General features: G+C 46.8%; 1 protein-coding gene and 1 long non-coding RNA gene across 2 annotated transcripts in view; one reads left to right on the top strand and one right to left on the bottom strand.

Annotated features, from left to right (window-relative positions):
• The window catches only part of LOC147185765 (B-cell lymphoma/leukemia 11B-like), a 34,357-nt gene extending 16,565 nt beyond the window's left edge, over positions 1 to 17,792 (top strand). Inside the window, exon 3 of the mRNA XM_086104529.1 lies at positions 15,580 to 17,792. Within this exon, the coding sequence (XP_085960655.1) occupies positions 15,580 to 17,633 (2,054 nt within the window). The 3' untranslated portion in view covers positions 17,634 to 17,792. The remainder of the gene's footprint in view (positions 1 to 15,579) is intronic.
• LOC147185764 (uncharacterized) lies at positions 171 to 25,833 on the bottom strand. Its single transcript, XR_015099468.1, has 4 exons — positions 25,709 to 25,833; positions 12,877 to 12,979; positions 1,474 to 1,547; positions 171 to 322 (listed from the first exon to the last, which is right to left on the bottom strand). It is a non-coding gene; the product is annotated as an uncharacterized LOC147185764 (long non-coding RNA).
• Between the last annotated feature and the right edge of the window lie 1,923 nt (positions 25,834 to 27,756).

Raw genomic sequence — 27,756 nt, 5'->3', positions numbered from 1 at the left:
AGAGATCAGGGGGGTGGGGGGGGGAGGGGGTGGGCGTAAATATTTCATAAGATGCGACGGTGACAGCGACATCCTCAAACATGTCTCTCGACGGCTTTTCGTCCACTTGGCGTCGACGGGCTGTAAACTTTTTTTTTTTTTTTTTTTAATCATTTGGGAAAGGAGGAGGGGCGCTTGTGTTGAAGAGGGGTGGGAGCGACCCACTTGCGTTGCCCACACTGTTGGGCCCCTCCGCGCCAAAATGTTGCTTTGAAGATGTTAGGAACGGCTCTTCCAGCGAACCCCCATTTGTGCAGTCGAAATTGAGACGGCGTGGTGAGTGCTACAAAAAAAAAATAATAATAATAATGAATAAACAAGGATACAATAAAAAGGTTGTAAGTTGAGAACAAAGCAGTAAAATTACACCCCCGACAAAAAAGCTCTTCCTTCGTCAGGTTTATACTTATGTATTTTCACTATTAATTGTTGTCGTATTTATTTTACCGAATTTATTTTTGGCCCTTATTTTGTCCGGAAAAATACGGCATTGTTCTGAGGAGTGTTTTCCTCTATTATGTAAGTCCGATTGGACACATTCATGTTTGTATGGTGACATCACTGCCGCAGCGTTGATGTAGTCCGCCTGCTATTCGACCAGCGGTGGCCTCAAAGTGTATCAAATTGCGGTCAAATTTTCAACAAGCGGGAGAGAAGACGAGCCGCAATACAAAAAGTGGTCCCGAGTTTGACTCCCGCGAGGTGCCGGGCCGAACATCTTGCGTGAAGATGTCCACGTATCCACCGAATCGTTGCGTTAGATTGTAAACAAACAACTGCCGTTTTTGTGATTGAGAAGAGCTAATTGATTGTAGTTTTGAAAAACCAACGCTAAAAATAAATGCTATTATGCTAGCGCGAAGTAAATTTTATGGGGATTTACTCGACTTTCTTTTTCAGAAGGCTTCGGCTCCCAGTCTTGACTGTATGTTGAATTTTCGATAGAAATTGGGAGAAAATGTGGTCGAACGTAAACGCACGTGACGTTTTGGCTCACGACACACATAACGTACATGTTGAAAGCGCATCGTAGTTTGTAGACGTACGGGTAACTTTACGTTTCTCCCGACAGCTGCTTTCCGATCTGGCCGTATCAATATTTGATCAGAATATCATTGCTGTTTGATCAAGAGACACGCTGTGACCTTCATCAATATGTTATTAAAAGTTCTCAAATCGCCGTGCTGAGGTGCGATGTCACAATATTGATAAGGCGCCCTAATTGATACTTTTGTGTTAAATGAATCCCAAATTAAAAAAATGACCTTCCCCGGCCTAAGGGGTCAAATTTTGAATATGATTCCCCTTCACCACCCCCCCTCCCTTTTTTTGTGCCCCACCACCCAGTGCTCTTTTAATCACCTGGCTTGCTCTCATTTGCATATTAAATAGGCTTTAATCATGAAAAGCAATCAGGCTTTTGCATATTCATACCTTCCCCTGCGCGCCCGCTTTCCTTGTCTCGCTCCAGTGCCGAGCAGCCCCGCAATCAGAAGGCAGGCGGCATCCTGCGCTCACACGCACGCACGCACACACACACACACACACACACACTTCCAAATAACTTCACATGCTACTTATGTATTATAGGGGGAAGGGACGGGGAGGGGTGAGGGGGGGGGGTTGCGGTGTTAGATAAAAAAAAGATGGCGAGACTGATCCCTGATTTGAGCGGCGAATATTTGTACAGGGGCTCAAGGAAAAGCTCATTTGCATAATGACTTTGTAGTTTTGCATTAATCACATTTGCATATGAAAATGCGTTAATTACTCCCAATGTTTTTTTTTTTCTTCGCCCCCTCCTCACCCCCTCGCGCCGTTGGAAGAAACTTCATTTTGATGTCCGAGCTCGCGGGTTGTGATTCGGGGTGAACGCGGTGCCACTCGCGTGTGCGCGCGCGCGGGCATGCGTGCGTGTTCACGAAATCGAAGTGTTTTGAAAGTGCGCCAGCGCATCCATTTCACGTCTTCTGCGAGGCATGTGGGCATCTATTTTGGTGTGTGCGCGCGCGCGCATGTGTGAGTCAGTGGGGAACGCAGCGAGTGCGCTGCTTCCGTTTTAAGCTTTTTTCTTTTTTTTTTCACAAGCAACACTAACTTGTTTGTGCTTCCGACCTCCCTCTAATGCCTTTTTTGTAGCTACAAATGTGGATGACTGTGTGTGTGTGTGTGTGTGTCCCATGCTGTCAAGTGGCAGATTAAATAGGAAAAACATGTTCAATCGGAATGCATGCATTACATATGGGGGGTGCGCGCGTGTTTTGGGGATGTTTTGACCTCCTTGAGGACGACGTGGCACACACGTAAACAGGAAGTAAACACCCAATAAGGCTGCCCACAAACTCGGACGACAGCATGGGAATCGTGTCAAAGTTTGGCTGAGATTTCATTTTCGGGGCTTCATTGAACAGGGCGGGCAATCGGTAACTCTGAGGGAGTATTTCGGGCAACGTGCAAGAATAAAATTGAAACTTTGTGGGTAAAATATTGGAGGACCTTTGGGGAAAAAGGCGGACTATTTAAAAATGCGCACACACACACACACACACACACACACACACACACACACACACACACACACACACACACACACACACACACACACACACACACACACACACCCACACACAGAGAGACTGTCGCACATCATCACTTGAAGTAAACTGGAAGAAGACGTTAGCTCGCGCGGTTTTCGGAATCAGAGGCAAGGCGTGCTTGCTTGGAGCTATTTATTTGTCGCTGTTCACTGTAAAGCTGACCCATGAAACAAAAAAATAATAATAATTGAGCATTGTGAAATATCGACTAAATCCGATATTTTAATCCGAATCGATGATGCGGGCAAACGGATATTAACATTGACGCTACGGCAGTTGGAATCAATTCATACAAATGCTATTTGAAGAAACTCATCCACGAAACCCAAACGTTTAAACACCCAAAACGTTCAAACAATACAATACAATACAAGCTGATATTCGGTAGCTTCATGCTAGCATATACAGTGGCACCTCTACTTCCGAAATTAATTGGTTCTGGAAGAAATTTCTCAACTAGAAAATGTTGTAAGTAGAGATGCGTCTTCCATGTATGTAAATGCCCTAATTTGTTCCAAATTCAGACAAATGTTTCCTAAAGCATAAAAATCCATCAAAATATGGAACAAATACATGTTACAATTATCCATCCATCCATCCATTTTCCGAACCGCTTGATCCTCACTAGGGTCGCGGGGGGTGCTGGAGCCTATCCCAGCCGTCTTCGGGCAGTAGGCGGGGGACACCCTGAATCAGTTGCCAGCCAATCGCAGGGCACAATTAGATTATTGCAAAAAAAAATTCCGTAAAAATTTACGTAAAACTACCGGAACGCCTCATGGCCCGAGGGGCGAACGACGAGGACACTACAGAGACACATATCTATCTATCTACACACATCGACACATTGGGTAGAGGTTCCTCTGAGCCAATGGGATGCCAGGATGACGCTCGGTAATAGCCAATGGCAGAGCAGCTATAAGAATGTTGCGTTCAGGAAACTCGGAGCTGCGAGTAGCTTTTCTATCTTGATATTTCTTCCAATATACAACAATATTTTCCCGTTGAGACATTTCGTAAGTTGAAAATTTCATATGAAGAGATGTTCGTCAGTAAGAGGTGCCGCTGTCATGGGAAGCGCCGTCGACGGGCTGTCAGAAATTAGCATGTGTGTTTGGGTGCATCGGAATACTGTAAAAACCCGCAAAGAAAAATCCACGAGTGCAAAACGCACGCTCCAATAGGCTGACAAGACCGGCATTCACGAAAAGCGCGCGCGTCGACGCACACGCATGAGTTAAGAAGTCCCACATGAAGGCATCAAACGCAGCACAAGCGGCTTTATGGCACTCATATGGCAGCAGATTTGATATTTTCCTACCACAGAGGGGGAATAAAAGTGGCCACTAATTTGGAGTGCGAGCGCCACCGCTAACTTGCAGCATGTGCTCGCGCGCTCCAGATGTGTGCGTGCACTCTGCTCCGAGGAGAGAGGGGAAAAAAAAAAAAGAGGGAGAGCAATTAAAAGAAGCTCGCGCTGAACCGACTCCACCCCCGGCCTCCTCCCAGTTTTCTTTCTCCGCTGAATTGCTGCGATCAATGCAAAAATGCCCCCCCCCCCAAAAAAAAACATTGGAACATTTCCAGAAGAGAAAAAGTTACCAGATAAATTTTGAATACTACGAAGCAAAATGTCACCATTTTATCTGCCAAATGATTGTAACTTATTTTGACAACAATTTTTAGGAGAAAAATGTTTTTCAGGATTTTACCAGAATACATTTTTGAAAAACTTATGTCACTTAATAAGAACAATATTTTTGATTTTACAAAAAAAAAAACTGGTATTTTTTTGGGGGGGGGGTGGATAAAGAAAATTAGAATATACATGTGTAACATTTACAGGGGGAATTTTTTTACTTTAATTTTGAGTGCACGAAAAATATTTGGAATACTTGGAAAATACGGTCAACCTTTTTTCAGAATTTAAGTAACCCATAATATCATATAATCATAATAATATCCCTTAATATTGCGACATTTCAACTATTCCGCGACGGCAAGAGAAGACTATTCACAGGAGGTTAGGTAACACGAACTTTATTTTTTTTCTCTTCTATACATGTTACCGACAGCGGATAACTTCTTTTTACACTTGCAATCATCTCATATGCCGTCAATATCAAAAGTCGGAATATGATGCGCATTTGTGGGGTCCTTCTCGCAATTCCCCTCTTTTTCCACACGAGGAGTGCATGTAAAAAAAAAAAAAAAAAAAAAAAAAAAAGGAAGCTTGTTCGCGCTTCGGACTGCATCGCACCGCCACCGCCGCCCCCCTCCTCCTCCTTTTATCTCATTAGCGTCCCGCTCGGTGACGCCATTTATTTGGCTTTTTAGCCGCCGCCAAGATGCTGAGAGCTTTTCCTGCTGCACTTACAACACCCCCCCCACCTCCAACTTCCCTCACTGCATCCACTTACTTGTCTCGTGCAATTACGGTGATGCAAAAGCGCAAGATGGTGGTAAATGCAAACATCACAGCGGGGTAATTCCTTGTTGGGATATTTGGCTGCCAGTTTATTATGAATCTGTACCAACCCCTCTGCCCCCCCCCCCCAATAAGCAGGAAAATAGGACTCAATAATTCAATACTTTCCAAAAACATACAGTAATGCCAAAATTGAACATCATACAACTACTGTAAGTGACTCAGTCATCTGCAGTAATACAAATTGTACTTTTTTTTCCAGAGGATAAAGAATATATGCCTGTGGGTATTGTTATACCATTTGCGTACATGTACATAGTTAAGTTGTTTAAAGGTTGTGAACTACGGCAGCACAGATGCGAGCTTTGTTCGCCCATCGATGGCGTTTTGCATTGTGCGTTAGCGTGAAGCTAGCAAGAAGTTACAAAGTTGGGTGGTTGCTGTCAATACACGGCGCGTAATTCTCCTTGTATTATGTTTAGTTTGATAGTAAATTTCAACTAGGAGTGGCAATAAACAGCCTGCAGCCTCTTTTTGAAGAATTATGCACTCTTCGGCCAAAACGGTGTGTGTGTGTGTGTGTGTGTGTGTGTGTGTGTGTGTGTGTGTGTGTGTGTGTGTGTGTGTGTGTGTGTGTATGTGCGCTATTACACGCGTAGGTGGAGAAAAAAAAACTTGTAACTGAAGGAAAAAAAATCAATAACCCCCCCAAAAAAGAAAAGAAGAAGCAGAAGTGCATACTTAAGTGACTTATTTGGAAATAAAAAGCAGCAGCTTCTCTTTTTTGTTGTGGCTTCAAGTGCTGCGATAATTTACGAGGTTGGGCAGAAATGATTATCTGGGAAATATTACAGCCCTAAAACTGTTTGCATGTTTTCTATATTTTCCTTTAGGGGTTAGGGGGGGGCGCATGGGGGTGAGAGGACTTGGGTGGAGGTTATTTAAATAAATAAGAAGATTATGAGGACAATTTGACTGCTGGCTTTATTCATTAGAAATGTAAATCTGCTTTTTATTAGCCGGCGCTATGACTTAACTGTGGAGCAGCACAACATGTGACGCGCCGTGCCACGTCCTGCCTGTCTAACTTCACTCGACAGACTTAAAAATCCCCTATGTTTCTTTTTTCTCCCCCCCCCCCCCCCCCACTTGTCTTTTCCAAAATGAAATAAAGTCGAGATGCTATCGGGCCGATCTGTGCCAGTGGAGCTTGTCTGGGCCTGTGGTCTGGTGGGGGCAATGCTGGCCCCAACCACGCCACCCCTATGCATGCGTGTGTGTGTCCTAAAGGCAATGGCTAGATGAAAGCAGCTTTCTTTTAACCATCAGCTATGCAGGAGCCGTGCCAACAGCAGGAAATGTATCAGCGTGATAACAGCCGCAAAGACAGAGAGATAATGAGAACCAATTGAGAGAGCGAGAGAGAGGCCACATAAAAGTCTCCAGGGAGGCCCCGAGGCCAAACGAAGACCCGTCAAACACATATTCAAACACACAGACGCACGCACGCACACACTTTAGGAAAACTATGCGCAGGGTGTGTCCGCGCCGAGGGACGAGCATGTCTCTATTTGCGGCGTGGAGGCGGTTGGACGCACCTGGGAAGGTTTCGGGACCCGCGGCGTGAAAAGCAAAAGAACGCACGATGAAAGGCGTTTGTGTTGGCGGGCTGTGGGAAAGTCAATGTCGCGAAAGAAGCGAACATCACAGGCGCTTGGACTTGGTGATAATTATGAAAATAACAACAATAGTCAGAAATTTGATTCATAATTGAGTGCCATTGTTTTTGTTGGCATTGATAGGGCGACCTGAGACGACCGAAAGGAGTTGTTTGGTTGGTACGTGATTGGACATTACACCACGTACTTGCTACACAGGAAGAGCTAGCTTAATGGTATTCTTTCAATCTCGAAAGAAAAGTTCATGTGTTCGTAGCGTAAGCCTAACCAAGCGTCATTCGCTTTCAACCGTCTGTTTCGTTCCAGGATCGAGACGCCGGCATTCAATATTGCTTTTGATGCTATGATACGCTATCACTAAAACAGTATCAAATAGCATGTTACGTTGTATCGTTTTCTTTTGTAAGATGGCGTCAAAAATCAATATCAAGCCGTGTCATATCGCTGTAGGACTGCAATTCCCACCTCTAAACACCGCTAGGGGGAGCCCTGTAGCTAAAACGAACATTTTGCTAAGTTGAATGTTATGTAGCACATTACGCGTGACATGCTAATCATTTCTCCGCGTACCAAAACCCCTTTAAGTCGTACGTGAATACGACTTGATTAGGGGGTATTGTTTTTAAAAATTAATTAATTGATTAGCAGAGATGTTTGACGACACTTCGCCAATAAATTAAACCGACATCTGCAATTTGACGACATGTATGGGCGCCGCAATCACCGCCGCATTGTTTTTTTTTTTTGTTTTTGTGTGTGTGTGTGAGCTCACTAACGCTGATTAGCTCGTTGGCAAATTGGCTTCTCGCAAAGGCAAGTTTTGACACAAAAACTTGGCGGACTGCGTTGAGGGACCAAGTAGGGGCCTACTTGCTGTCTTGCTCAATACGCTCAAGGTTTCCTGCGGGCTGCGTGTGAAGCGCGAGTGCCCGAGCCAGCTGGGCAACATAAGTGTCTGAAGACGCTTGAACGGGTCTGGAGGATGTGTTGAACCGCACACGAAAACTATGTTTGCCTCGTCCGAGTCACATTCCTGAGAATGACGTTGGTGCATTGAAGTTGCGTTTGGAGGTTTCTCCCGCTCTTTCCTGAGAAGAGGACGCGGCGTGGGCGCCTTTTTGCTATGAAACGCACTCATCCCGCGAAACATCAAATAACCCATCTAAGCAGCATTAGCACGTCGGAGTCAATAGAGGCAAGGGAACAGTGGTGAATGGGACACTGACAGCGCGGACAAAGCGGGAGTCCCTCGGGGGCTCGGCTCGAGCTCATTTGGATGGAAAACGCTCAAAGTCGTCAAAGCTGCTTTTTATCCATTCAAAGGCATCTAAAAGGCCCGCTGGTGACCTTTTCTCGGGGAATATTTCACATTCTGCTTGTTGCGCCTCGCTGTTATTATTAAAAACGCGCATTTTCCGCCGTAGCCGCCGATGACGCCATTGTTTACTTGATGGCGCCGCCCGCTGCGCAGCTCCACTACACCGCATTTAAGTGCCGGTAATTCCGCTATGGACAATAGAATGGCAGGTGGTAGTGATAAAAGCATTTTCCCTCGGCTTCCTCAACACACGTCAATTTTCTTTCTTTTGGGCCGCCGCTGCCTCAAGTGTCCTCGTAATTTTGTCGCCGTCGCGCCAGAAGGCCACACAGGTTGCGCTAACTGCACTTCCTGGTTCTTCACCAATCACAAGCCATTCCTTCAAGAGGATTACAAATGGCACCTTCAGGGAGCTCTGGAATTTTGGAACTTTCAACAACATTGACCAGATATTCAATAGTCCAAAAAAATTCCAGCAGTCTGTTTCATTGCGTGTTGTTGATGGTAAAAATTGGACTTGGTCACGCTCTCTGTGGAGTTTGAGTCCTGACAAAAAAAAAGTCTCAAGATCCTATACATGATTAATCTGCCATTTTGCATTCAAGTGGCCATTTTAGCCTCATTTGAGTCATTTTCTGGGGGCAGGTTTCGAACGTATACTTTTAGATTTGCGTCCGATTGCTACCAAATTTGAACCTTGTTTTGTCAACATATGAGTTGTGCTGAATTGCGATTTTAGAGCAGCGAAGTTTGACGATTGAACATAAAACAGTCAAGTCACACACTTGGATTCGAACATCCTGGCTTGGTTGTATTACATCACACTCTCTTTTTGTAGCGCGTGTGTGTGTGTTTGACGAATTACAAAAGTAAAGACATTTTTCTTTGAGCAGATCAGAACTCGCCAACCCCCCATTTTTTTTTTTTTTTTAAACCCATGGGTGGAGGTGATGTGTGGAGGGAGTCCTGACTCATCACGTTTTCATCACTTTCCAACTTTCCAATTCAATTAGTGGCACTTGTCATTTGACACGTCGCGGCGGCCGGGCCGCTTTGGCGCGTCCTGCTGTCATCGCCTAGACGGGCCGCGTTGCCGCCAGCAGCCGACACACGCCAGCTCGGCAAGAATGAAAGCGAATGAACAGTTTAATTTCCTTTCCACGCTGACGTTCCCCCCCCCCACTATCTACAGGTGGCCTACTCATTTCCGGCACCTCGCAACCACCCCCTAATATTTTATGTTTTGCATTTTTATGCGCTTATCAAACATTTGATTTGTTTTTTTATTTTTTATTATTATTATTATGTTTTTACATTAGGCTGAATTACAATGAAACCACTTTTGAAATTTCAAATGTCCAGTTTTAGACATTTGAAATTATTAAAGAAAATGGGTTTCTCCACTTTAATACTGGAAACTGATGCTCAGAGCTCAACAACCCATTTAGGAAACAAACTGGTGTGGGTGTTCAAACCCTCATTTATACTAATGTCAAAAACCAAAAATGTCGCGCTAACCAAACCCATCTAAGAGCATGAGGAACGTCACTCCACTAGCTTTCCATCTGTTTGCGTTGCAGATGTACACACTCTGTCGTCATTATCTTCCTGATTTTTCATTTTCTACCACAGCCCCTTTAGGCAGCAAACTAACCACTTCATAACAAAACCACATTTGAACTAACATCAATCGATGTCATGCCATATTACTACTACTGTACAGAAATACGAGTATGTCAATAGAAACGGATGCGCTAAACAGACCCGTCTAATTGTCCGGGGAACATCACTCAGTCGGGTTTTCACCGTGTTGTACTTATTCATGCATTTGAAGTAGTTATTGATATTCTCACGTTTACTCCTTTGCTTTGAATGCTACGACGGCCCAGTTAGGCAACCAACAAGTCGGGCCTAGTGTTGGTTGGCCCTGATTCCTCAACACCATGAGCTCACCGCAACTGATGTCACACAATCACTCCACTTGTGACAGACATGAAAACTAACGCTTCGAACCAGACTAACCTCACACTCAATTGGCTTTCCACGCGTCTGTGTGGAGCGTTTCCTGCTTTTGGTTTTCGATGACAACTTCCCGTCTAGGTAGCCAATTAATCGGGCCCGAATTAAACACGCCATGCAGTGTTGCGGAACCCAAATGGTGTGAACGTAAACGTAGGACACCTTTAAATCTTAGTTTTGTGCTGTCAGACCTCATATTGGCCAGACACACACACACACACACACATGCATATGGTTAGTAAACTGAAGCTGGTTCCATTTAACATGGAGCCAGCCCCACTGTGTGAGTGCCTCACCCCCTGCCTGCTACTGCCACTCTCCGTAGGCTTGCCCTGTCCCGTACCACTCCCCCTTCCCTGGTCCCGTACTTCGCCCCGCCCCCCACCCCCTTCCCTTCATACCCAAAAATGTCGCTCGCGTGACAGTCAGCCAGCAAGCCAGCCAACATACACGAAGACGGCGAGGTGGCGGCGGCATCTCCTCGCCCCAGCTCGCCGTCCCCGGTTGATCCACCCGGCCCCCGTGGCCCCCTTGATTAGCCGCCTTCATGACAAACAAGCCATCAGTGCAGAGTGGGAACTTGAGGAAGGAGGTGTAGAGGTGGGCACAGGGGCGAGGTGTGGAGGTTGGGACCCCCGGGGACCCCTAGATCACAGCCATGCTAATGAGGAGCTGCTTTGCCAGCAGGAGAGGTGTCAGCTAACCCCTGACAGGTGCACATTGCGTTCTCCCTCGTGTGTACACGTGTGTGTGTGTGGAGGCTGGAGATGGGGAGGTGCCGGCGGGGACAGGTTGGCGTCCCAGCGGCCTCGCCTGCAGGCGGCTTTGTTCGGAGTGTAAATGTGTTGTGCCGCGTCGCCCTTGATGGAATGTCGGAATAGCGTAGCCAACCTGCAAACCCACAAGAATGCCTCACACACACACACACACACAAGCAGCAGTAGTATTGTGATGTTCGACGACAGCCCATTTAGGCAGCAAACAGGTCGGGCTGTCCGTGTGGCGAGAAATGTAGGCTATCGCGATCTTGACTCAAAACAACACGATTCTGTCCTTAAAATGTTGCTCACTTCCTGTTTTGTCTTATTTTAACAACAGCCATTTTAGGCAGCAAATTAGTCGGGTATGTAACAGCTCCGTAGACTGTTGCAATATTTACTAAATAGAACAGGATTTCTTGGCTCAAATGTTGCCCATGCCCTGTTTTGATTTGTGTATTTTTGACAACTCATTTAGGCAGCAACATCTTTGGCTTTTTTTTGTAATTATTAGGCACTTATGCGCTTACGAAAAATACTAAAAGCATCTTGATCAAAACGTTACTCTGTCCCTGTTCATGTCCAGTTTGGATTTTTGAAATCTGTCGGCTAGTAAGGCACCAAACTAGTCTGGCTCTTCTATTGTTATGCGAAATTTTCTGCTCAACACGTTCTTCGTGTCCTGCTTTGATTTTCCATGACAGCCCGTTTAGGCAGCAAACTCGTTCGAAAGCTATTTGTAATCGCAAGAATTTATACTGACTGAAAAGTGAATGACTCCTTGACTCACTTTACTCTCTTCCTGTTTAGATTTGGTCTGACTGCCCATCTAGGCAGCAATCTTTTTGTATAGTAGCGATATACAGACTTTTGCAGTCTTTCCCTTACTCCAAAAGTTCCTCGTAAAGTTTTTTTTTTTTTTTTTTTTGCATGCGCAATCAACATGGACTATGAGAGCTGCCATTTGGTAGCTTTTCGGTGTGGATTAGCGTGAGATTGCGACACAGGCGAGGATGGCGAGAGCGACGGCATATGTGAATTCCTAAATTAAAGACAAATCCACATGTCTGCGCCATATGCGCGTTGTCTACCTCCCGCACGCCCCCGCCTCCCAACTATCACCGCCCTCCTCCTCCTCGACAAGCTCCTCGCACCAATTTCTCGACGGCGGCCATATGCGAGCAGTCAATAGCCCATTGGCTGGCATTTTGTTTGTACTTTAAGGCAAAAATAACGGCTATAAAAGGCAATCTGGAAGGAATAAAACGCGATGTAAAGCTCAGATCTTTAATTGGCGCGGCGGTTTTGAGTAAGAAAAGAAAAGGAGGAGAAAGAGAATGTTATTAGCAGCCCACCTCAACTGCGCTGGTGTGCATGTGCCAGTGTTTTAATCACTTCCTGCAGGGCTCCTGGCCATTGGTTTTTGTTTTGATGCATGCGGCCCAGCGTGGCCCTCCCAAGCCGATCCCGCCGTTGCCTTTTTTTATTCTTCGGTGGGAAACGTTTGGCGGGATTCTCGCACACCTGGACGAGACGCATCGGGACGCCAAGGCTTGGAACAGTCGTCCGGCCGAAAGCCTCCAGCTCAGAGACATCCAACTGGCATCATTTGCGAACTACTGCACTTTTTTTTTTTTTTTTTTAAGCAGCTCATCACATTCTCATCGCTAACTACTCATAGTGATAATGGCGCTTTTCCTTGTCATCCTGTCGATTAGTAATCGCTGATCACGTGTGTGTGTGTGTATGTGTGTGATTAACTCCACTAACTGGTACTTGACCGTGATGGTCACCAGTAGGCGGAGCTCAGCCTCTAATTGCCGAAAAGTGAAACATGGCACGGACTCGCTTCATTCACTAATTGGCTACAATGAGGATGCCTTCAAGTCAAGTGTGTGTGTGGCGTGGGGGCGGGGAGTGAGGGGGGGGATGTTATTTTTACTTTTTCAGATTTTGCTTTTCGTCCATCTATTTTAACATAGAATGCAATTAAGGCTACACAGCACAGCGGAATAATACGCAATAAAAGGAGACTTACCACGTTTCCGTCGTTGCGCGAAACCAAGATGGCTGAAATTGGGCACATGGCTGCAGCGCATGCCTCGCGTCGTACTCGCTGTCGGCACAGGAAGTGATGCAGCCTAGACACAAACAAACCAATTTTGTCTATCATGTTTTGCATCCCTTATTTACACACTTAAAAAAAACAGTAAACATTTTAACTTGGGGGGGGGGGGGGATCAGACTGCAAGTGTAAAACGTACAGAAAATATATGCACATGTGCCTTTGAGCAGAGAGTGAGAGACGGTGGCTGGCACAGTTTTCTACCAAAAAAAGAGACCAAGTGTGCTTGCTACAAGCCGTTGTCACTCTTGAGTTGATGTTTAATGTCCCACCGATACATGAAACCAGAGACCAAAAAATGCGTAGCACCACAGACGGTAATTTCGCATCAATGTGATGATAATCTTCATACAGCAAATTGAATGCACACAGGGCAGCAAAACACACATTTGCGTCAATAAATCCATAAACAGAGCGGCCTCGCTGAAAGGTGACGTCGCAAAAACAAGCTTCGCTATCGAGTGCTACTTTCTCGCTACGCGCCCCCCCCCCCCCTTCCCCCAGTTTTTCTGGCTTGTTCGGGAAGTTGATGAAATGTGTCTTTGGTGGTCATTAGGCAGCAGCCATCAGCTGTCATTCTATTAGCCGACACGCCTCCCTTAACGGCATATGGCGCGGCGGGCTAAGTTATGACAAGATGCAAATGCGTTGCAGTTGTGGCGGCGGGAAGGACGACTTATTTATTGCGCTGGCTCGTATGCATGCGCTGACGGATGGAATAGCAAAAAAAAACAAACAAAAAAACCAAACAAAACAACAACAACAAATCAAGACGTCTCTCGCGACGATTTGCCGTATTGATCCTTGTTTGGCGATCAGATTATACAGCTGCCAAGTCCTCGGGGGCTTGTAAATACACTGTGTGTGCTTGTGTGAGTGTGCCCAAAAAAAAGTGTAGTCCTCAAAGCACGCCCATCCCCCCACCCCCAATACCCCTCACCCACCCACCCGCCGCCGCCTCCTTCTATCTTGCGCTCTCGTCTCCCCATCCAAGCTGCTAAGCTGTCCATCTTGGTGCTGCCAAGAGGCCGTGTGAAGCCAAGCCAAACTAAACACAGGCAGGCAGCCCACCGCTCGTACGCGCGCACACACAAACACACACGCACACAAACGCACACACACTCGTAGCAGTCATAGTAGGAGTCAGGTCGCATCCCTCCCAGCCAAAACAGTGCAACAGATCTCCGCTAATGGCAGCGAAAAAGTGACAGAATCAGTAAATTAGCTCCTCATTAGCCTTTGCTGACCCAATACCCCCCCCCAAACCAGCCCTCCTCACCCAAGAGAAAGAGCTCAACCAATCACAGTGCTAAATGAGCTTCCTGGATCAGACAGGAGCCACGGTTCTCAAACATGTCATCACCCCCCCCCCTTTTTTTTGTTGTTGTTGTGGAAAAAAAAGACAGAATACAGAGATACATGGGCAGATGTCAACTCAGGAATCGCCGCAATGGCAACGGAAGGGATTGTTGGATATTTCTTTTTGCAGGACCTGTTTGCGAAAGAAGCTCTCCTCTTTCCGCCCAGTTGAAATCAACGTGACAATTTTAAAGACGCGGTCCTTGGAAGCTATTTTACCCCGACCAAAAAAAAAAAAAAACAAAAAACTTGAGAACATCCCCGCAAATGCCTCGGAGGCGCGCAATGGGGCCCGCAGTAGCCCGGCGGTGCCGCATAAGCAGATGCAGATGCCTTTGGAGGCAACCAGAGGGTCTGCGTTGAATTAGATAAATCCCAACAAAGGCCCCAGCACAGTGACTGATCGATTCATTTGGCCTTATTAAGTCACTCCGACGAGCAATTTGTCAATGAGGGGTCGCCGCCGTGTGCGTTTACTGTGTGTGTGTGTGTGTGTGTGTGTAGCGACACTCCGACTGCACAAAAACGTGTCACGCAATCACCTCGCTGCTTTCTTTTGTGCATCTCGCTTTTTGTCCAAGATCACCCTTCCATCTTTTTATATTAACATCTCATATTCCCCCCCCCCACCACCCCCCTCTCCACCTTTTTGCATGCCAGCCGCCGCCACCTCCATATGGAAATGACAGACCAGACGAGATGGATCTGTATATTAAAGCCGAGGCTGACATCGACATTTGCATAATGTGGGGGGTGGGGGGGGGGGGGGAGGCCGCCTTAGGGCGCTACCTGCCATCTGCATTCGCCCCGATGCACGCACGCATGCACACACAAACACGCACGTCACGCGCGGACGAACAAACGGGTATCGGCTATCTGGACAAAAAGTTTTTCTCTTAATTAATTTAGCAATTAAAAGGGGAGGGAACAGAATCTCCCGACTCCCCCCCCCCCGCCATTCTTTTAATCTTCCAGCTGCAGTGGAGCTTCCAAGCATGCTTTAGCGGAGGTCCACTAAAGCATGCTTGGAAGAGTTTGTGTGCAAGAAAATCCCCCCCCCCCCCCCCCCCACCAGACGCAATGTTACATAAAGTCTTCCCCGAAGAGTGACAAGGAGACAGGGCAGCTCCATGTGTCTTTCTTGGTATCCTGATACTTTAGTCCACATTGTCTGGTTTGAATCTCTACTGAATGTTTGGGATGAAGCACATTAACTCCAAATATCTTTTGTTTTGCCCCCCCCCTACCCCCCGCCAGACAAAGACGAGCCATCCAGCTACATCTGCACTAGCTGCAAGCAGACCTTCACCAGCGCCTGGTTCCTGCTCCAGCACGCCCAGCACACTCACGGAATCCGCATCTACCTGGACAACCAGCTGACCAACTGCTCGCTCACCCCCCGCATGGCTCTGCCGCCCCCGCCGGGCGCCGACGCCCTCCCCCGCTCGCCGCTGCCCACCTTCCTGGGCGACACCAACAACCCCTTCCACCTCCTGCGTATGGCCGCGCCCTTGCTCAGGGAACACCCCCCGCCGCCGGGCTTCATGGAGACCCGGCTGCCGGCCACCCCGCCCTTTGTGAGCCCGCCGCCCCCCCCCAGGCCCCCACTGGAGCGGCTGGGTCCAGAAGAGATGGGGCTGCTCTCCCAGCATCCCAGTGCCTTCGAGCGGGTGATGCGCCTGACGCCCATGGAGCCCCCCTCCATGGACTTCTCTCGGCGTCTGAGGGAGCTGGCGGGCAACACCAACAACAACGGAGGGCCCACGCCCCCCCTGTCGCCCAACCGCGTCCCCCCCATGCACCGCCTGCTAAGTCCCACGCTCTTCCAGCCGGGCTCCAAGCCGCCGGCCTTTCTCACCTACAACCCGCGGCCGCCCACCCCGCAGTGCGGACGCGGTTCCTCCAGTCCCCCGGACACGCAGGGTCAGAACCAGTCGGCGGGGAAATCCAAATCCTGCGAATTTTGCGGCAAGATTTTCAAGTTCCAGAGCAACCTGATCGTGCACCGCCGCAGCCACACCGGAGAGAGGCCGTACAAATGCCACCTGTGCGACCACGCCTGCTCCCAAGCCAGCAAGCTCAAGAGGCACATGAAGACGCATATGCACAACAAGTCCGGCTCCGTGGGCGGATCCCCTGAGGCGGAAAACCGAGGGGACGGAGCAGAGGGCGAAGACAAGCTCCGGGAGGCCGACGGAAGGGTCGCGGGGATGGACAATGAGGAGGAGGAGGAAGAGGAGGAGGAGGAAGAGGAGGAAGAAGAGGAGGAGGAAGAGCTGAGGAACGGCAGTCGGCCGGATTCCAACCTAAGCGAGGACTCTCAAGAGTTCAACCCCAACCGGGAAAACGGGCCCAGGCCGTCCCCCGAGGAGAAGCGCCTGGGCGGGGAGCGGGTCGGCGAGAGCGGCGGCGTGGGCATCATGCACCCGTACAACCACCTCGACAATCATCTCAGACTGAACCCCAACAAGAGGAGCCTCGAGAGACAGCCCAACGGCGACGGCCCCAACGGGGGCGAGCCGGACCCGGAGGGCCGGAGCGACAGGGAGCGGAGCCGGGAGCCGGACCCCGGGCCCGTGATGAACGGCGGGATGGGCGTGTCCGAAGCCGAGTCCTTCCCGGGACTCTTCCGGCGCCGACCCACGCCCATCACCGTCCCGAGCCCTTCCAACAACAACAAGAGGATCAAGATCGAGCGGGAGCAGTTGGAACTGCCGCCCGCTCTCCCGCTCATCTCGCCGGAGAACGTCTACTCGCAGCTCCTGGCCGGCTACGCCGCCTCGCGCCACTTCATCCGGGAGCCCTTCCTGGGCTTTACCGACTCACGCCAATCCCCCTTCGCCACCTCTTCGGAGCACTCCTCCTCCGAGACGGGCAGCCTGCGTTTCTCCACGCCGCCGGGGGAGCTGATGGAGGGCGGCAGCGCCTCGGGCCGAAGCGGCAGCAGCACGCCGCACCTCCTGCGAGGGCCTGGACCCGGCCGGCCGCCCAGCTCCAAGGACCGGCGCAACGACACGTGCGAGTATTGCGGCAAGGTGTTCAAGAACTGCAGCAACCTGACGGTGCACCGACGCAGCCACACGGGCGAGAGGCCCTACAAGTGCGACCTGTGCAGCTACGCGTGCGCCCAGAGCTCCAAGCTGACGCGCCACATGAAGACGCACGGCCAGTTCGGCAAGGAGGTGTACCGCTGCGACATCTGCCACATGCCCTTCAGCGTCTACAGCACGCTGGAGAAACACATGAAGAAGTGGCACGGCGAACATTTGATGTCCAGCGAGGTCAAACTGGAGCAAGCCGAGCGAAGCTAAGCGTCACGCGAACACAAACGCATATGCGCGCGCGCACTCATCTGCCCCGACAATCTGCAAATGTCGAACGGAGGCGACCGGACTCCCCCCGCGCGCCGTTCAATGCGTTTCACATTTAGTCCGGCGGGCTTCTTCAATTCTCGACAGAATCTCGCTCCTTTACCCAACCCCCCCCCCCCCCCCCCCCCCCCCCCCCGTTTCGAATTTAAGGACGCTTTTTGGATTAAAAGTTGAAATATCTTGGACAGCTAAGAGGGGGATCCGGTTGCCTCGAATCGACTTTTGCAGATGACCTTTGACCCGGATGACTGAGAGCCTCCACAGACATCTTTCCTATGACTACTTTGAACAAGGGGCATGGCTGGATAATCTCTCTTAACGTCGGAAAAAAACAAAAACAAGACTGATCGGTGTTTGTTCTTTTTTTTTTTTTTTTTTGATTATTTCTCTTGTCGCCTGAGAATATTCAAACTTTCAACCTTGTCCGGACACCTCTAAGGATTTTAGGAATTCCACGGAGCCTTTCTACTGTGCAATAATTTGTGTATTTATTGGATTTTTTTTTCTTTTTGGTAAAATTTGGCATGTGCAGATACATCTTGTGTGTGTTTCTTTTTTTTTTTTTTAAATGTGCTCAAATTGTTTTTAATGATTAAAAAAAAAAAAGTTTAATTTCTAATTGGAAATTGGAAATAAGTCGCCCTTCGGAACAATGATAATAATCCAGTTTTGTCCTCTAAGGAAAGTTATTATCATGCGAGTGAGTAAATGATGTTTTCTATATGCCAAGTGCAGCAGCGGACTACAATCTCGCCCCCGCCCCCGCCCCGCTCCTCTCCAGCACTGCTCAATGTCAGCCTGTCAATAATTGATTTTTGAAAAATTAATTTATAGAGGGACAAGGCGCACTGAAATACAAGCAAACACAGTTGCTGTGTTAGCTGTCGACCAGGACGTAAAACAAACGGAAAAAAAACCAGGTTGCACTTAATGCTTTCGCCCATGTAGGATTGAACCACCATATTTAATATGTCTGCTTGTTAAGTTAAGACTACTTGTGATTCATGTGAGAGGGGAACAGTCCCGTTTATGTAAATATATTACTTTTTTCTGTTACTTAAAAAAAAAGAAAAACAGAAAAAAAAAAAGAAAATATGCGCCACAACTGTTTTCCGAAAGAGGCGGCCTAAAAACAATCAAGAAGACCATTGTATGTGTGTGGGTGTGTGGATGCATAAATGGGAGTTATCGCCTCAGGCCCCTCCCACCTCCTCCCTCCTCCAGCCGCAGGTCAAATTTAGTTATTTTAAATAGTTTCACGTGGGGTGGGGGGGGATTCATTTTATATATTTGGAACTAAATTGATTCCAGTTAAACGTTTGCAACACCATTTTGGGATATGTAGAGAAGAACGCATCCAATTGATTTGTTTTAAATTATGAACAGCGTTTTATTGGTGTGAAATGTTTTCTGCTTGGCTTAGTAAGTGTCGGGCAAATCCAACCCCCCCCCCCCCACTCCCCCACTCCTGTCACTTTGTGGAAACATTCACAGATGCCGGGTCAAATCGAACCATTTTCATCAACCGTTAAAAGCGACTGTTCGGTTTCAAACTTCTGCTTCGCTTCAGTGTCCTCGACGATGACAATTGGTCATTTCACCCCAAAATTAAAGCGTTAGCGATGACACCTTGAATTAAACTCACTCCGGGTCAAATTGACCCACTTGAAATTGTTGCAAGTCGTTTCCCCGACACAAAACGTTTTTATTTTAAACGGCTTGAGAAGCGCAGCGGGTCATTTGACATATTTGCAATGAAAGGATTACGAATACAAAAAATATATAGATATAAAATAAATTATTTCACACGCCCCCCCCCCCCGAGTCAAACTGACCCAAAAAATGTTTTAATCTCGGTTGCTGACAATGTAAAGTAACAGGAGCCACTGCCTGAAAACGAACAGAGGGGGCAACCAAATAACCACAAAAACAATCAAAGATTGTGATAATATTGAGCACATTTGGCTGCGTGACCTTGAACGATTGCCCCCCGCCCCAAAGTCCCACTATTGTCAAAATGAAAGGCAGGAGGATGAAGAAGTGTGAGCGGCATTGGCGGCGGGACCTTGACCAACGAGTCATTCAAATCAAATTGGAAGCATATGAAATGTGTTTTTTCTTTTTTTGGGGGGGGGGGGGGGGAGGCTGGGGAACGGGCCGCGTCTTCTTTTCGAGAGGGAGGGAAGACAGCGAAAGCCACATGAAAGCAGCGCATGCCATATTTCATTAAGAATAAATAAATAAATAAGGAAATGTCCTCGTCTTCATTTGTGTTCCAACAGGGGGGAAGGAAAATAAAAAAATTAAAATTAAAATCCCTGAATTTTGATCAGGAATTAACACGATAACTTTTATAAAAGTAGGCCATACATGAAATGTACTTGCTTCATGCAAATAAGTATTGTTTCCTCCCCTTTGTTTTTTTTTTTGTTGTTGTTGTATGCTGGTGGAGGGATTTGAAAAGTTACACAGTCATGCCAGAGTGTGGTGCCATGTTTTGTTTTTAAAGGGGAGAAGAAAAAAATTTAAATAAAAAGGACTTGCAGGGACACTTTTCCACCTACTGAGACATTTTTCTTTTAGGTTTTGTAAGAGCGAGAGTGTGTGTGTGTGTGTGTGTGTGTGTGTGTGTGTGTGTGTGTGTGTGTGTGTGTGTGTGTGTGTGTGTCCTCATGGTTGCTTGAAGGTCTTGTGATTTTTTTTTGAGATTTTCAATTTGAGAGAGAGAGAGAGATGGAAAAAAGAAAGAGACCCTGATTTCACTTTTCACAACTTCCACTTTGGCTCTTTGTACAAATTGACTTTTTTTTTTGTCCTTGTTGCTTTTTATTTCCGGTGGGAACGGGAAGGGAGGGCAGGCAAGGGAATGTGGGGGGGGGGGGGGGTGCATTGTTGTGCAAAAAAAAACAAACAAAAAACAAAACAAAACAAAAAAAAAGTCATCTCAGAACACCTGCTGTTTTGAGCATATATGTATTTTTGTAATGTGTTGAAAAATCAATACAAGAAAGCCAACACTTCAATAAATGTTGCAATTGCTCTATGATTGAACACGCTCGGCATCGGCTGTCATTTTGTCCTCTTTCTTTTTTTGTTGTTGTTGTTGAGCCGCCTCGATGGGAGTCATGGCCACGGTTCCCATGGCAACGCGCATTGGGAAAGGAGAACGATGCGGATGCGTTCTATGAGAGTGAATCGCACTTTTTTTGTTGTTTGTTTTAAACAGACCAGGCACATCGGAGCCATCACACACACACACACACACGCACACACACAAAATAGTAAAATAATTGAATCATATTTATTTCCTGATGAATCGAATGACTCAATTTCAAAGTCGGTGATGTGCATCGGCTCGTTCACAACAATTATTTTGCAGTAATTCCTGCCGCTTTTTTTAAACAACAGATTTTTTAGAACAAAAGCGGGCACTAATGCGTTTGAAATTTCAGATCATTTTTCAGATTAATAAGAGCTCATGTGAAAACAGTTAACTTAAATATCGAGAGATTGGACCGATTTGGAATCCACTTGAGCACATCGGGAGCGTTTCATCAGATTTTCGACAAAGATGACATCGTTCTGGACGGCTTCAAAAATCGTCAATTCGTTCATCTTTTTGACAAAAATGTGAGCAGTAATTTACATTTTCAACTCAACTAAATATTCTTGATCTGTAAAATAGTCTGAAATGCGTCCATGATAAAAAAGAAATGGTTTATTATATGCTCATAATTTTTTTATTTGTTTACATTTTCTTGAAACATATATCAAAAGCAATTGAGGCCTAAAAAAATTATAATAAAAAAAAAATAAGCCCGTGGGGAATTCCCTCGGATGACATCACCACCCCCCACCCTCCGTTCCCGCCCTGTATTTAAAAGAACAAAAACTTTTGATAAAACGTGTTATTGCCGGTGGAGAATGTTTCCAAACATTCTCCATTTTTACAAGGGAGCCACCTCAACCGATGTGAGGTGGGGGGATGTGTGACCAAGCCTCCCTTCCCTCCCCGACGGGGCTACATAAACGGCATAACTGCGAATATGAGTCACAGCTTTTTTGGGCTGGCGAGCGGCGAGATGTCGACAGTCTCGCGCCTCGCCGCCGAGGAGCCCGACTTAAAGGAACCCTGCAGGTATTTCTTGATATCGGGCCAACATCAGTCAAGCCTGTCCTCTGAGCGACAATAGTGTGGAGAAGGATGAGCCTCCTGCCTCCCCAACCACCCCTCGAAAAAAAAACAAAAAAACAAGGGGATCGTCGGGGCGCATGGTAGCGTGAAGCATGGCGACATCATACATAATTCAGCACACTGAAATAATTGCCGGGGTGAGATATTTTCTAAAAATAAATCCAAACACAGCTACATATTGCCCATGCACAGGATTGTTTTTTTTCAAGGGAGGGGGGGGGGGGGTGTTGGGGGTGGGGGGGGGGGGACTTTTGAGAGATTCCAGAGTGTGTGCAGAGGGGAGGGCTGACATCTGGGTGCCATGTTGAGGCTTTTCGGGTCTTCTGGTCAGCAGAAATGCGCACGCTGAGAGGATGTCATGTTCCCACACAAGTCTCATCCTCGCCGTGGCACCACTACTGACACAACAATTGGACTCGCATGTCTCGCCGCACATGTTCGCGCGAAAAAAAAAAAAAAAAAAGGTCACCATAAAATTCTTAAAAGCTCGCCATGACAAACGATCTCCTCTGACATTCCGGGCGCCATCTTGACATGCCCGAGAACAAAGTTGTATTCGCCCTGTGCGTTTTTTATGTTTTTTTGACCGAGCCGTAAATCACGTCGCCGACCTCAAACGTGCAATCATGCAATTTCATTTGGCAGAATTATTCCGGTACGGAACCGTCCGTTTTTTTTAAGTGTCCCCACTGCTATATAATCAGGGGCCACACAAATGTTCCGGCCGCGACGTGAGCTTTTGGAGAAAAAAAAAAAAAAAAAAAAAAAGGGGACTGAGAGCCCTGGGGCGCCTGTGGGTGGCGGAGATGTGCTGCATCTTCGTCAAGGGCGGGGGTGGGGGTGGGGGGCAACCAAAGCATCCTGCATATTCAGCTCCAGGTCCACATACTAGTACACTCTTTCTTCTCACTAGTAAGACAATCCAACACACTAGTGCGCAATTCAATCTTAGGAGCAAACTTCTGTACTGTACTAGAAACACGACTAGGCTTGTGTCATGCACTAGCAGCTTCCTGGACCAAACCAGTAGCAAGAAAATGGCCAATAGCAGTGATAGTTTTACAGTTTTAGCCCTGCGAGTCCCAGGCACTCGCTGATCAGAAAAATCCCCTTATGCATTTCGAGAGTCCCAAATTTCGAATTCTGAAATGGTCTACTTATTCAATTGCATATGATAATAACACAAACAAAAACAATATATATTAATAATAGGTTTATTTCTTATAAACAAATGCTGCACAAATTTAAATAATTCAGGCATACAAGATTTTTATCGCAAAAAAACGATCCAACTTTAGCCGCTTTCCTCTGTGATATCATCGCAATAAACTTTCGCAACACTTGTTCGCAACACTCGTCGTTACACGACGCGGCAATCGTCTGCTTTCCACGCGGTGAAGGCTGATCTCGCCAATATCGTCACGCGAGATGACTTAACGCGAGATCGGAACAACAATGGCGGCGATGAGCAAACTGTGATCGTTGCTGGAAAAAAAAAGTAAAGGATTTACCTTAGTTTTTTTTTTTTTTTTTTTGCTGAGAAATTTCCTTGTGTCCCAAAAACGCACATTAGTTGGAACTGTGCGTCTGGCGGGAAAATTATGCGTCTAGGACGCGGGACGTAGAGGTAACGAGATGGCTGCAATCGTAGTTTTGCCTTACTAGAAACAAGTTGTCCTACTGGTAGGCTAAAGTTCCCCCCATGAGTCCCCCCCCAGAAATGTCATACAATAGTAGAAGGCGGTAGTAAAAGCGTGATGAAAATCAGTATCCTCCATAAAAAGGCTCCTAGTGCAGGACGCATGGGACAGCGGTGAGATAAACTCTTCTTTGTTGTGAAATGTAAGAAAGCCAAATATATAGTTGAATTGCTCAACTTAAAATTGAGCAGTTTGTCGACTTGAAATTTTCCGTTCAATTGTAGTTGCAGTTGTATTTCAATTGGAGATCCGGGACATCGACAACATGTTCGGAATGGGCTTTTTATACGGGTCGGACCGTGGCCCTCGTCGTCAAAAGTCAGCGCGGGAAATCACGGGGTGGAGTAAAACCATGTCCGCATTGGAACAGGGTGTCAGCAGGGACTGCGGTCCGCCGCCCGGGCCGCACGGAACCGCAGGGGAGCCACAGAGGATTCGACTTTACTGGCGGATCACAGGCAGCGGGCCCCCGCCGGCCCCTCGGCGCATGCCCACGTACTAATCTGCCGTCCCTGACCGGGCTTCCCAGTGGAACGGCGGTGCCCGCTCAACCAACTACTCTGTGAGAGGAAATCCAGCCCAGATGCCGGGAAGAGTCTGGAAAATATGGCGGGAGGGAGGGAGGGGAGGGGGGGGGGGGATTCCTTTCATGGGGTGCTGGTCACTTGACAGCTGTGGTTTGGGATAGTTCCAGAGAACCTTGACCGCACCAACAAAAAGCCTCATTCATTTGAGGACAGCCCGGGGTTACTGGGTCACAATCATTGCGATGGTGCCCTTGAGCAAGGTATCCAAACCCCAGCGGCGTGCAGTCAATGCATTATCAAAGGAACTGACCTACATTTACAACCTAAGTTCTAATATTTGTTCCATAAAATTGCCTGATGCCCCCCACCCCCAAAAAAATCGGCATTAATTTTAGCAGCATTCCTTCCGTTACATGAATGCAAGATACAATATAGATTTTGTTTCAATCAGATTTCAGGATTGACGGTTGCCACGTCAATCTAATCTAACCAAAATTTCTAAGTGACCCCCAAACTTTTAAACGGGAGTGTATGTTTTGGCAAGAAGTCCTATGGACTGAACGTACCACAGAAAATAATTTTTGAGAGAGTCAGTCTGCGGCTATAGGGACATCAATGAACTCCTACTCTCTATGGTTCTGGACGACCAGGACACAAAGACAGATTAGGTAGAAATAAATAAGTACTTAATGCCTTTATTTAATAACGAGCAATTAATTGGTTCGGGTTTTGTAGGTCCAGAGGATGGGGGACGGGTCTGATTGGGTGGGGACTGAGGGTTTAGAAGGTAGAGGGAGTTTGAGGGTGAGGAGCGATTATTTGCAAGAGCATAATGATTTCTCATATAATGTCTAAGATTTATGACTTGTAATCACATCCATCCATCCATCCATTTTCTAATCCAGTTATCCTCACGAGGGTCGCGGGTGTGCTGGAGCCTATCCCGGCTGTCTTCGGGCAGGCGGCGGTGTACAGCCTCAACTGTTTGCCAGCCAATCGCAGAGCACACATAGACGAACAAGTATTCACGCTCACACTCACACCGAGGGTCAAATAAGAGTGTTCCATGAACCTGCCATGCATGTTTTTCAAATGTGGGAGGAAACCGAAGTACCCGGAGAAAACCCACGCAGGCACAGGGATAACATGCAAAGACCAGACAGGAAGGCCGGAGCGGAATCGAATACAGTGTGTACATACACTGTGAGAGAAACGTGCTAACCAGTCGTCCACCATGCCAGCCACGACTTGTAATTATCATTATTATGGCATTAGAAATTGTGAAATTGTTAATATTTGAGAAAAATTGGAGAGCAGACCTCCACCAAGAAGAGAGAGGAAAATATATTTAAAAACAACAACAACACAAAACCCTGCTTACAAATCAAAAAAAAAAACAAAAGCTCAATTGGGGAACCAACTGGCTGATTCATCAGCCAACCAACCAGCCGTCGAGCCGACCAACAACCGGAAAGCTAACAAACCAGCAAGCTAACAAAACAATCAACCATCCAGCAACCCAGCTCACCAAAAACACAGTTGGATGTTCTGGTTGTAAACAAACAAGCAAATGAACAAATAAAATGCTCCTACCTTGTTTCCAAAGGAATTCTTGAGTAGTAGAATCCATGTAATTCTTGGAATCATCAGTCATCCAAACAACTTGGGAGTTTCAAACTTGGTTAGCCAGCACCTGGGGATGTTCTTCTTCTCTTTGATTTCTGGAATGACAAAGGCAGCCTGCTACCCCCTAGTGGAGTAGCAGATACACGTTACTAACCCCAAGGGTGGAATGGATGCAGGTGACATAAACGAGGTACAGTGATAGGTGAAAATTTGCAATTCAGACAGACCACATTAAATAAAAATAATAATAACAATAAAAATAGCCTTTGCCCTTCCGACACACTGAACACATTTAAACTTATGAAAGCTACTTTTGACACTAATTGTAAGAGCCTATTTTCACATGCCTGCCACCAACAAAATGGAAGACTATCATACGACCTCTCTTTGAGGAAGTAAAAAGATGAAGACTATTGCGGTTCGTCGTTCACGCATGCTGCGCTATATCACAGACTTTTAATTTATCGTTTCATACATAAGGTGATATAAAGGTCGGATCGGTGACTTGTGGGTTGTGGCTGCACAAGAATGGAAACCGGACCAACGCCCGTACTGTTTCCTCAACATCTTGAAGCATGAAAACATATTTCACCTGGACCTCCCAGGTGGGGCATGTTTTACGTAGACACCGCCCCAAGGGGGTCAGCGTCGCCCCTATTGGCCAAGCGTGGCGTGGAGGTGCCATATTGAAGTTCCTCCATTTGATTTTGGCCTTACTGTCATGTCGTAAAAAGTAAGTGTGTGTGAAGCTGTGTGCGATGAGCTTTCATCCAGACTTAATTATAGAGTACGTTGCATAGCCATCCTTCGCTGGGCAGCTTCTTCCTTGTACTCTTTTAAGCCCGCCTCCCCCTGACACATTCTTTTATTGTGTGTTAATCACATGGAGACGCGAAGCCGTTTGCGGTTGGTTTCCTCACCGGTCCGTACACGAATCCCGAGCGCTGCGGCGGCCGGATGGAATGTGATGCCGGCGCATCTTTGCTTAAGTCCGTACATTTGACACAATTGTAAGGGTATTCAAGTTTGGAAAAGATAAATAAGTAGGCAGCCAGCTTGCCAACCAACCAAATGCATGGGGGTGAAATGGGCTGACCGGCTAACCAATCAAACAGCTAGCTCAATAACTAGCAAGCTAACAATCTAAGTAGTTCTCTAGTTAAGTGCAGATAGTTGTCACATGCACCATTAAGCCAACATTGTCAGAGGCCTGTCAAATCTTCTGGACAATGATTCAAGATTTTATTTCATTTTTTTAACTATTTAGCCATTCAACCAAACAGCCAGCTAGCTATCTAATTAGCATATTAACAAATGGTAGCCAACTAACTAACCGACACAACTGACTTCTTACAATAGCCATTTCTCTTTCCTTAATGACGTGCCTTTCACACCTCAAATATATTAAAATGCTTTTGACGAAAGGCCTTACTGCTCAAATCCGATGTGTGAAGTTGGACAGATGAATGAGGTGACTTTGACAGGGGATGGCCAACAAAAGGAAAAGCGGCATCAGAATGATGACGATGATGGCCAGTCCCCCGTGGGAATTTAATTCCGTGTCATTAATTTAAGAGGTAGCCATAAAACACTCCACATCTGTGCCTTTTATGAAGAAAATCATTAGCTTTTTATCAGACTTTTATTATTCTTTTTCTTTGTACAGTCACACGCTGGGAATGTGTGCACGCATGTGTGTTTGTTTGCCACATGGCTGAATCTCGCCACATTCCACCTTTCACATCAAGTGACGGCAGAATCCAAGTTGCTCCCTTGCAAACATGAGGGCAGCAACAGAGCGGCATTCGTATGACAATATGTTCACTATTGGGTTATTTCTGAGCTAAACGGGCAGACAGTCTCAAAAACTCAGAAAAACCTTAAAACTAGTTAACTAGGCAACGCACTAAACCAACCAACAGAGTATTAACTATAATAAGTAGCTAATTAGCTAAGTAGCTAAAGTAACCTTAAATAGCTAATTAACAAGCAACCCAACCAAATGACTAGGGAGC

This window comes from Hippocampus guttulatus, chromosome 23 (genome assembly GCF_054856545.1).
Source record: "Hippocampus guttulatus isolate MCC_2025c chromosome 23, RoL_Hgut_1.0, whole genome shotgun sequence".
NCBI lineage: Eukaryota > Metazoa > Chordata > Actinopteri > Syngnathiformes > Syngnathidae > Hippocampus > Hippocampus guttulatus.
The sequence above is the reverse complement of the archived record's forward strand: the minus strand, read 5'-3'. Positions and strand labels throughout refer to the sequence as shown.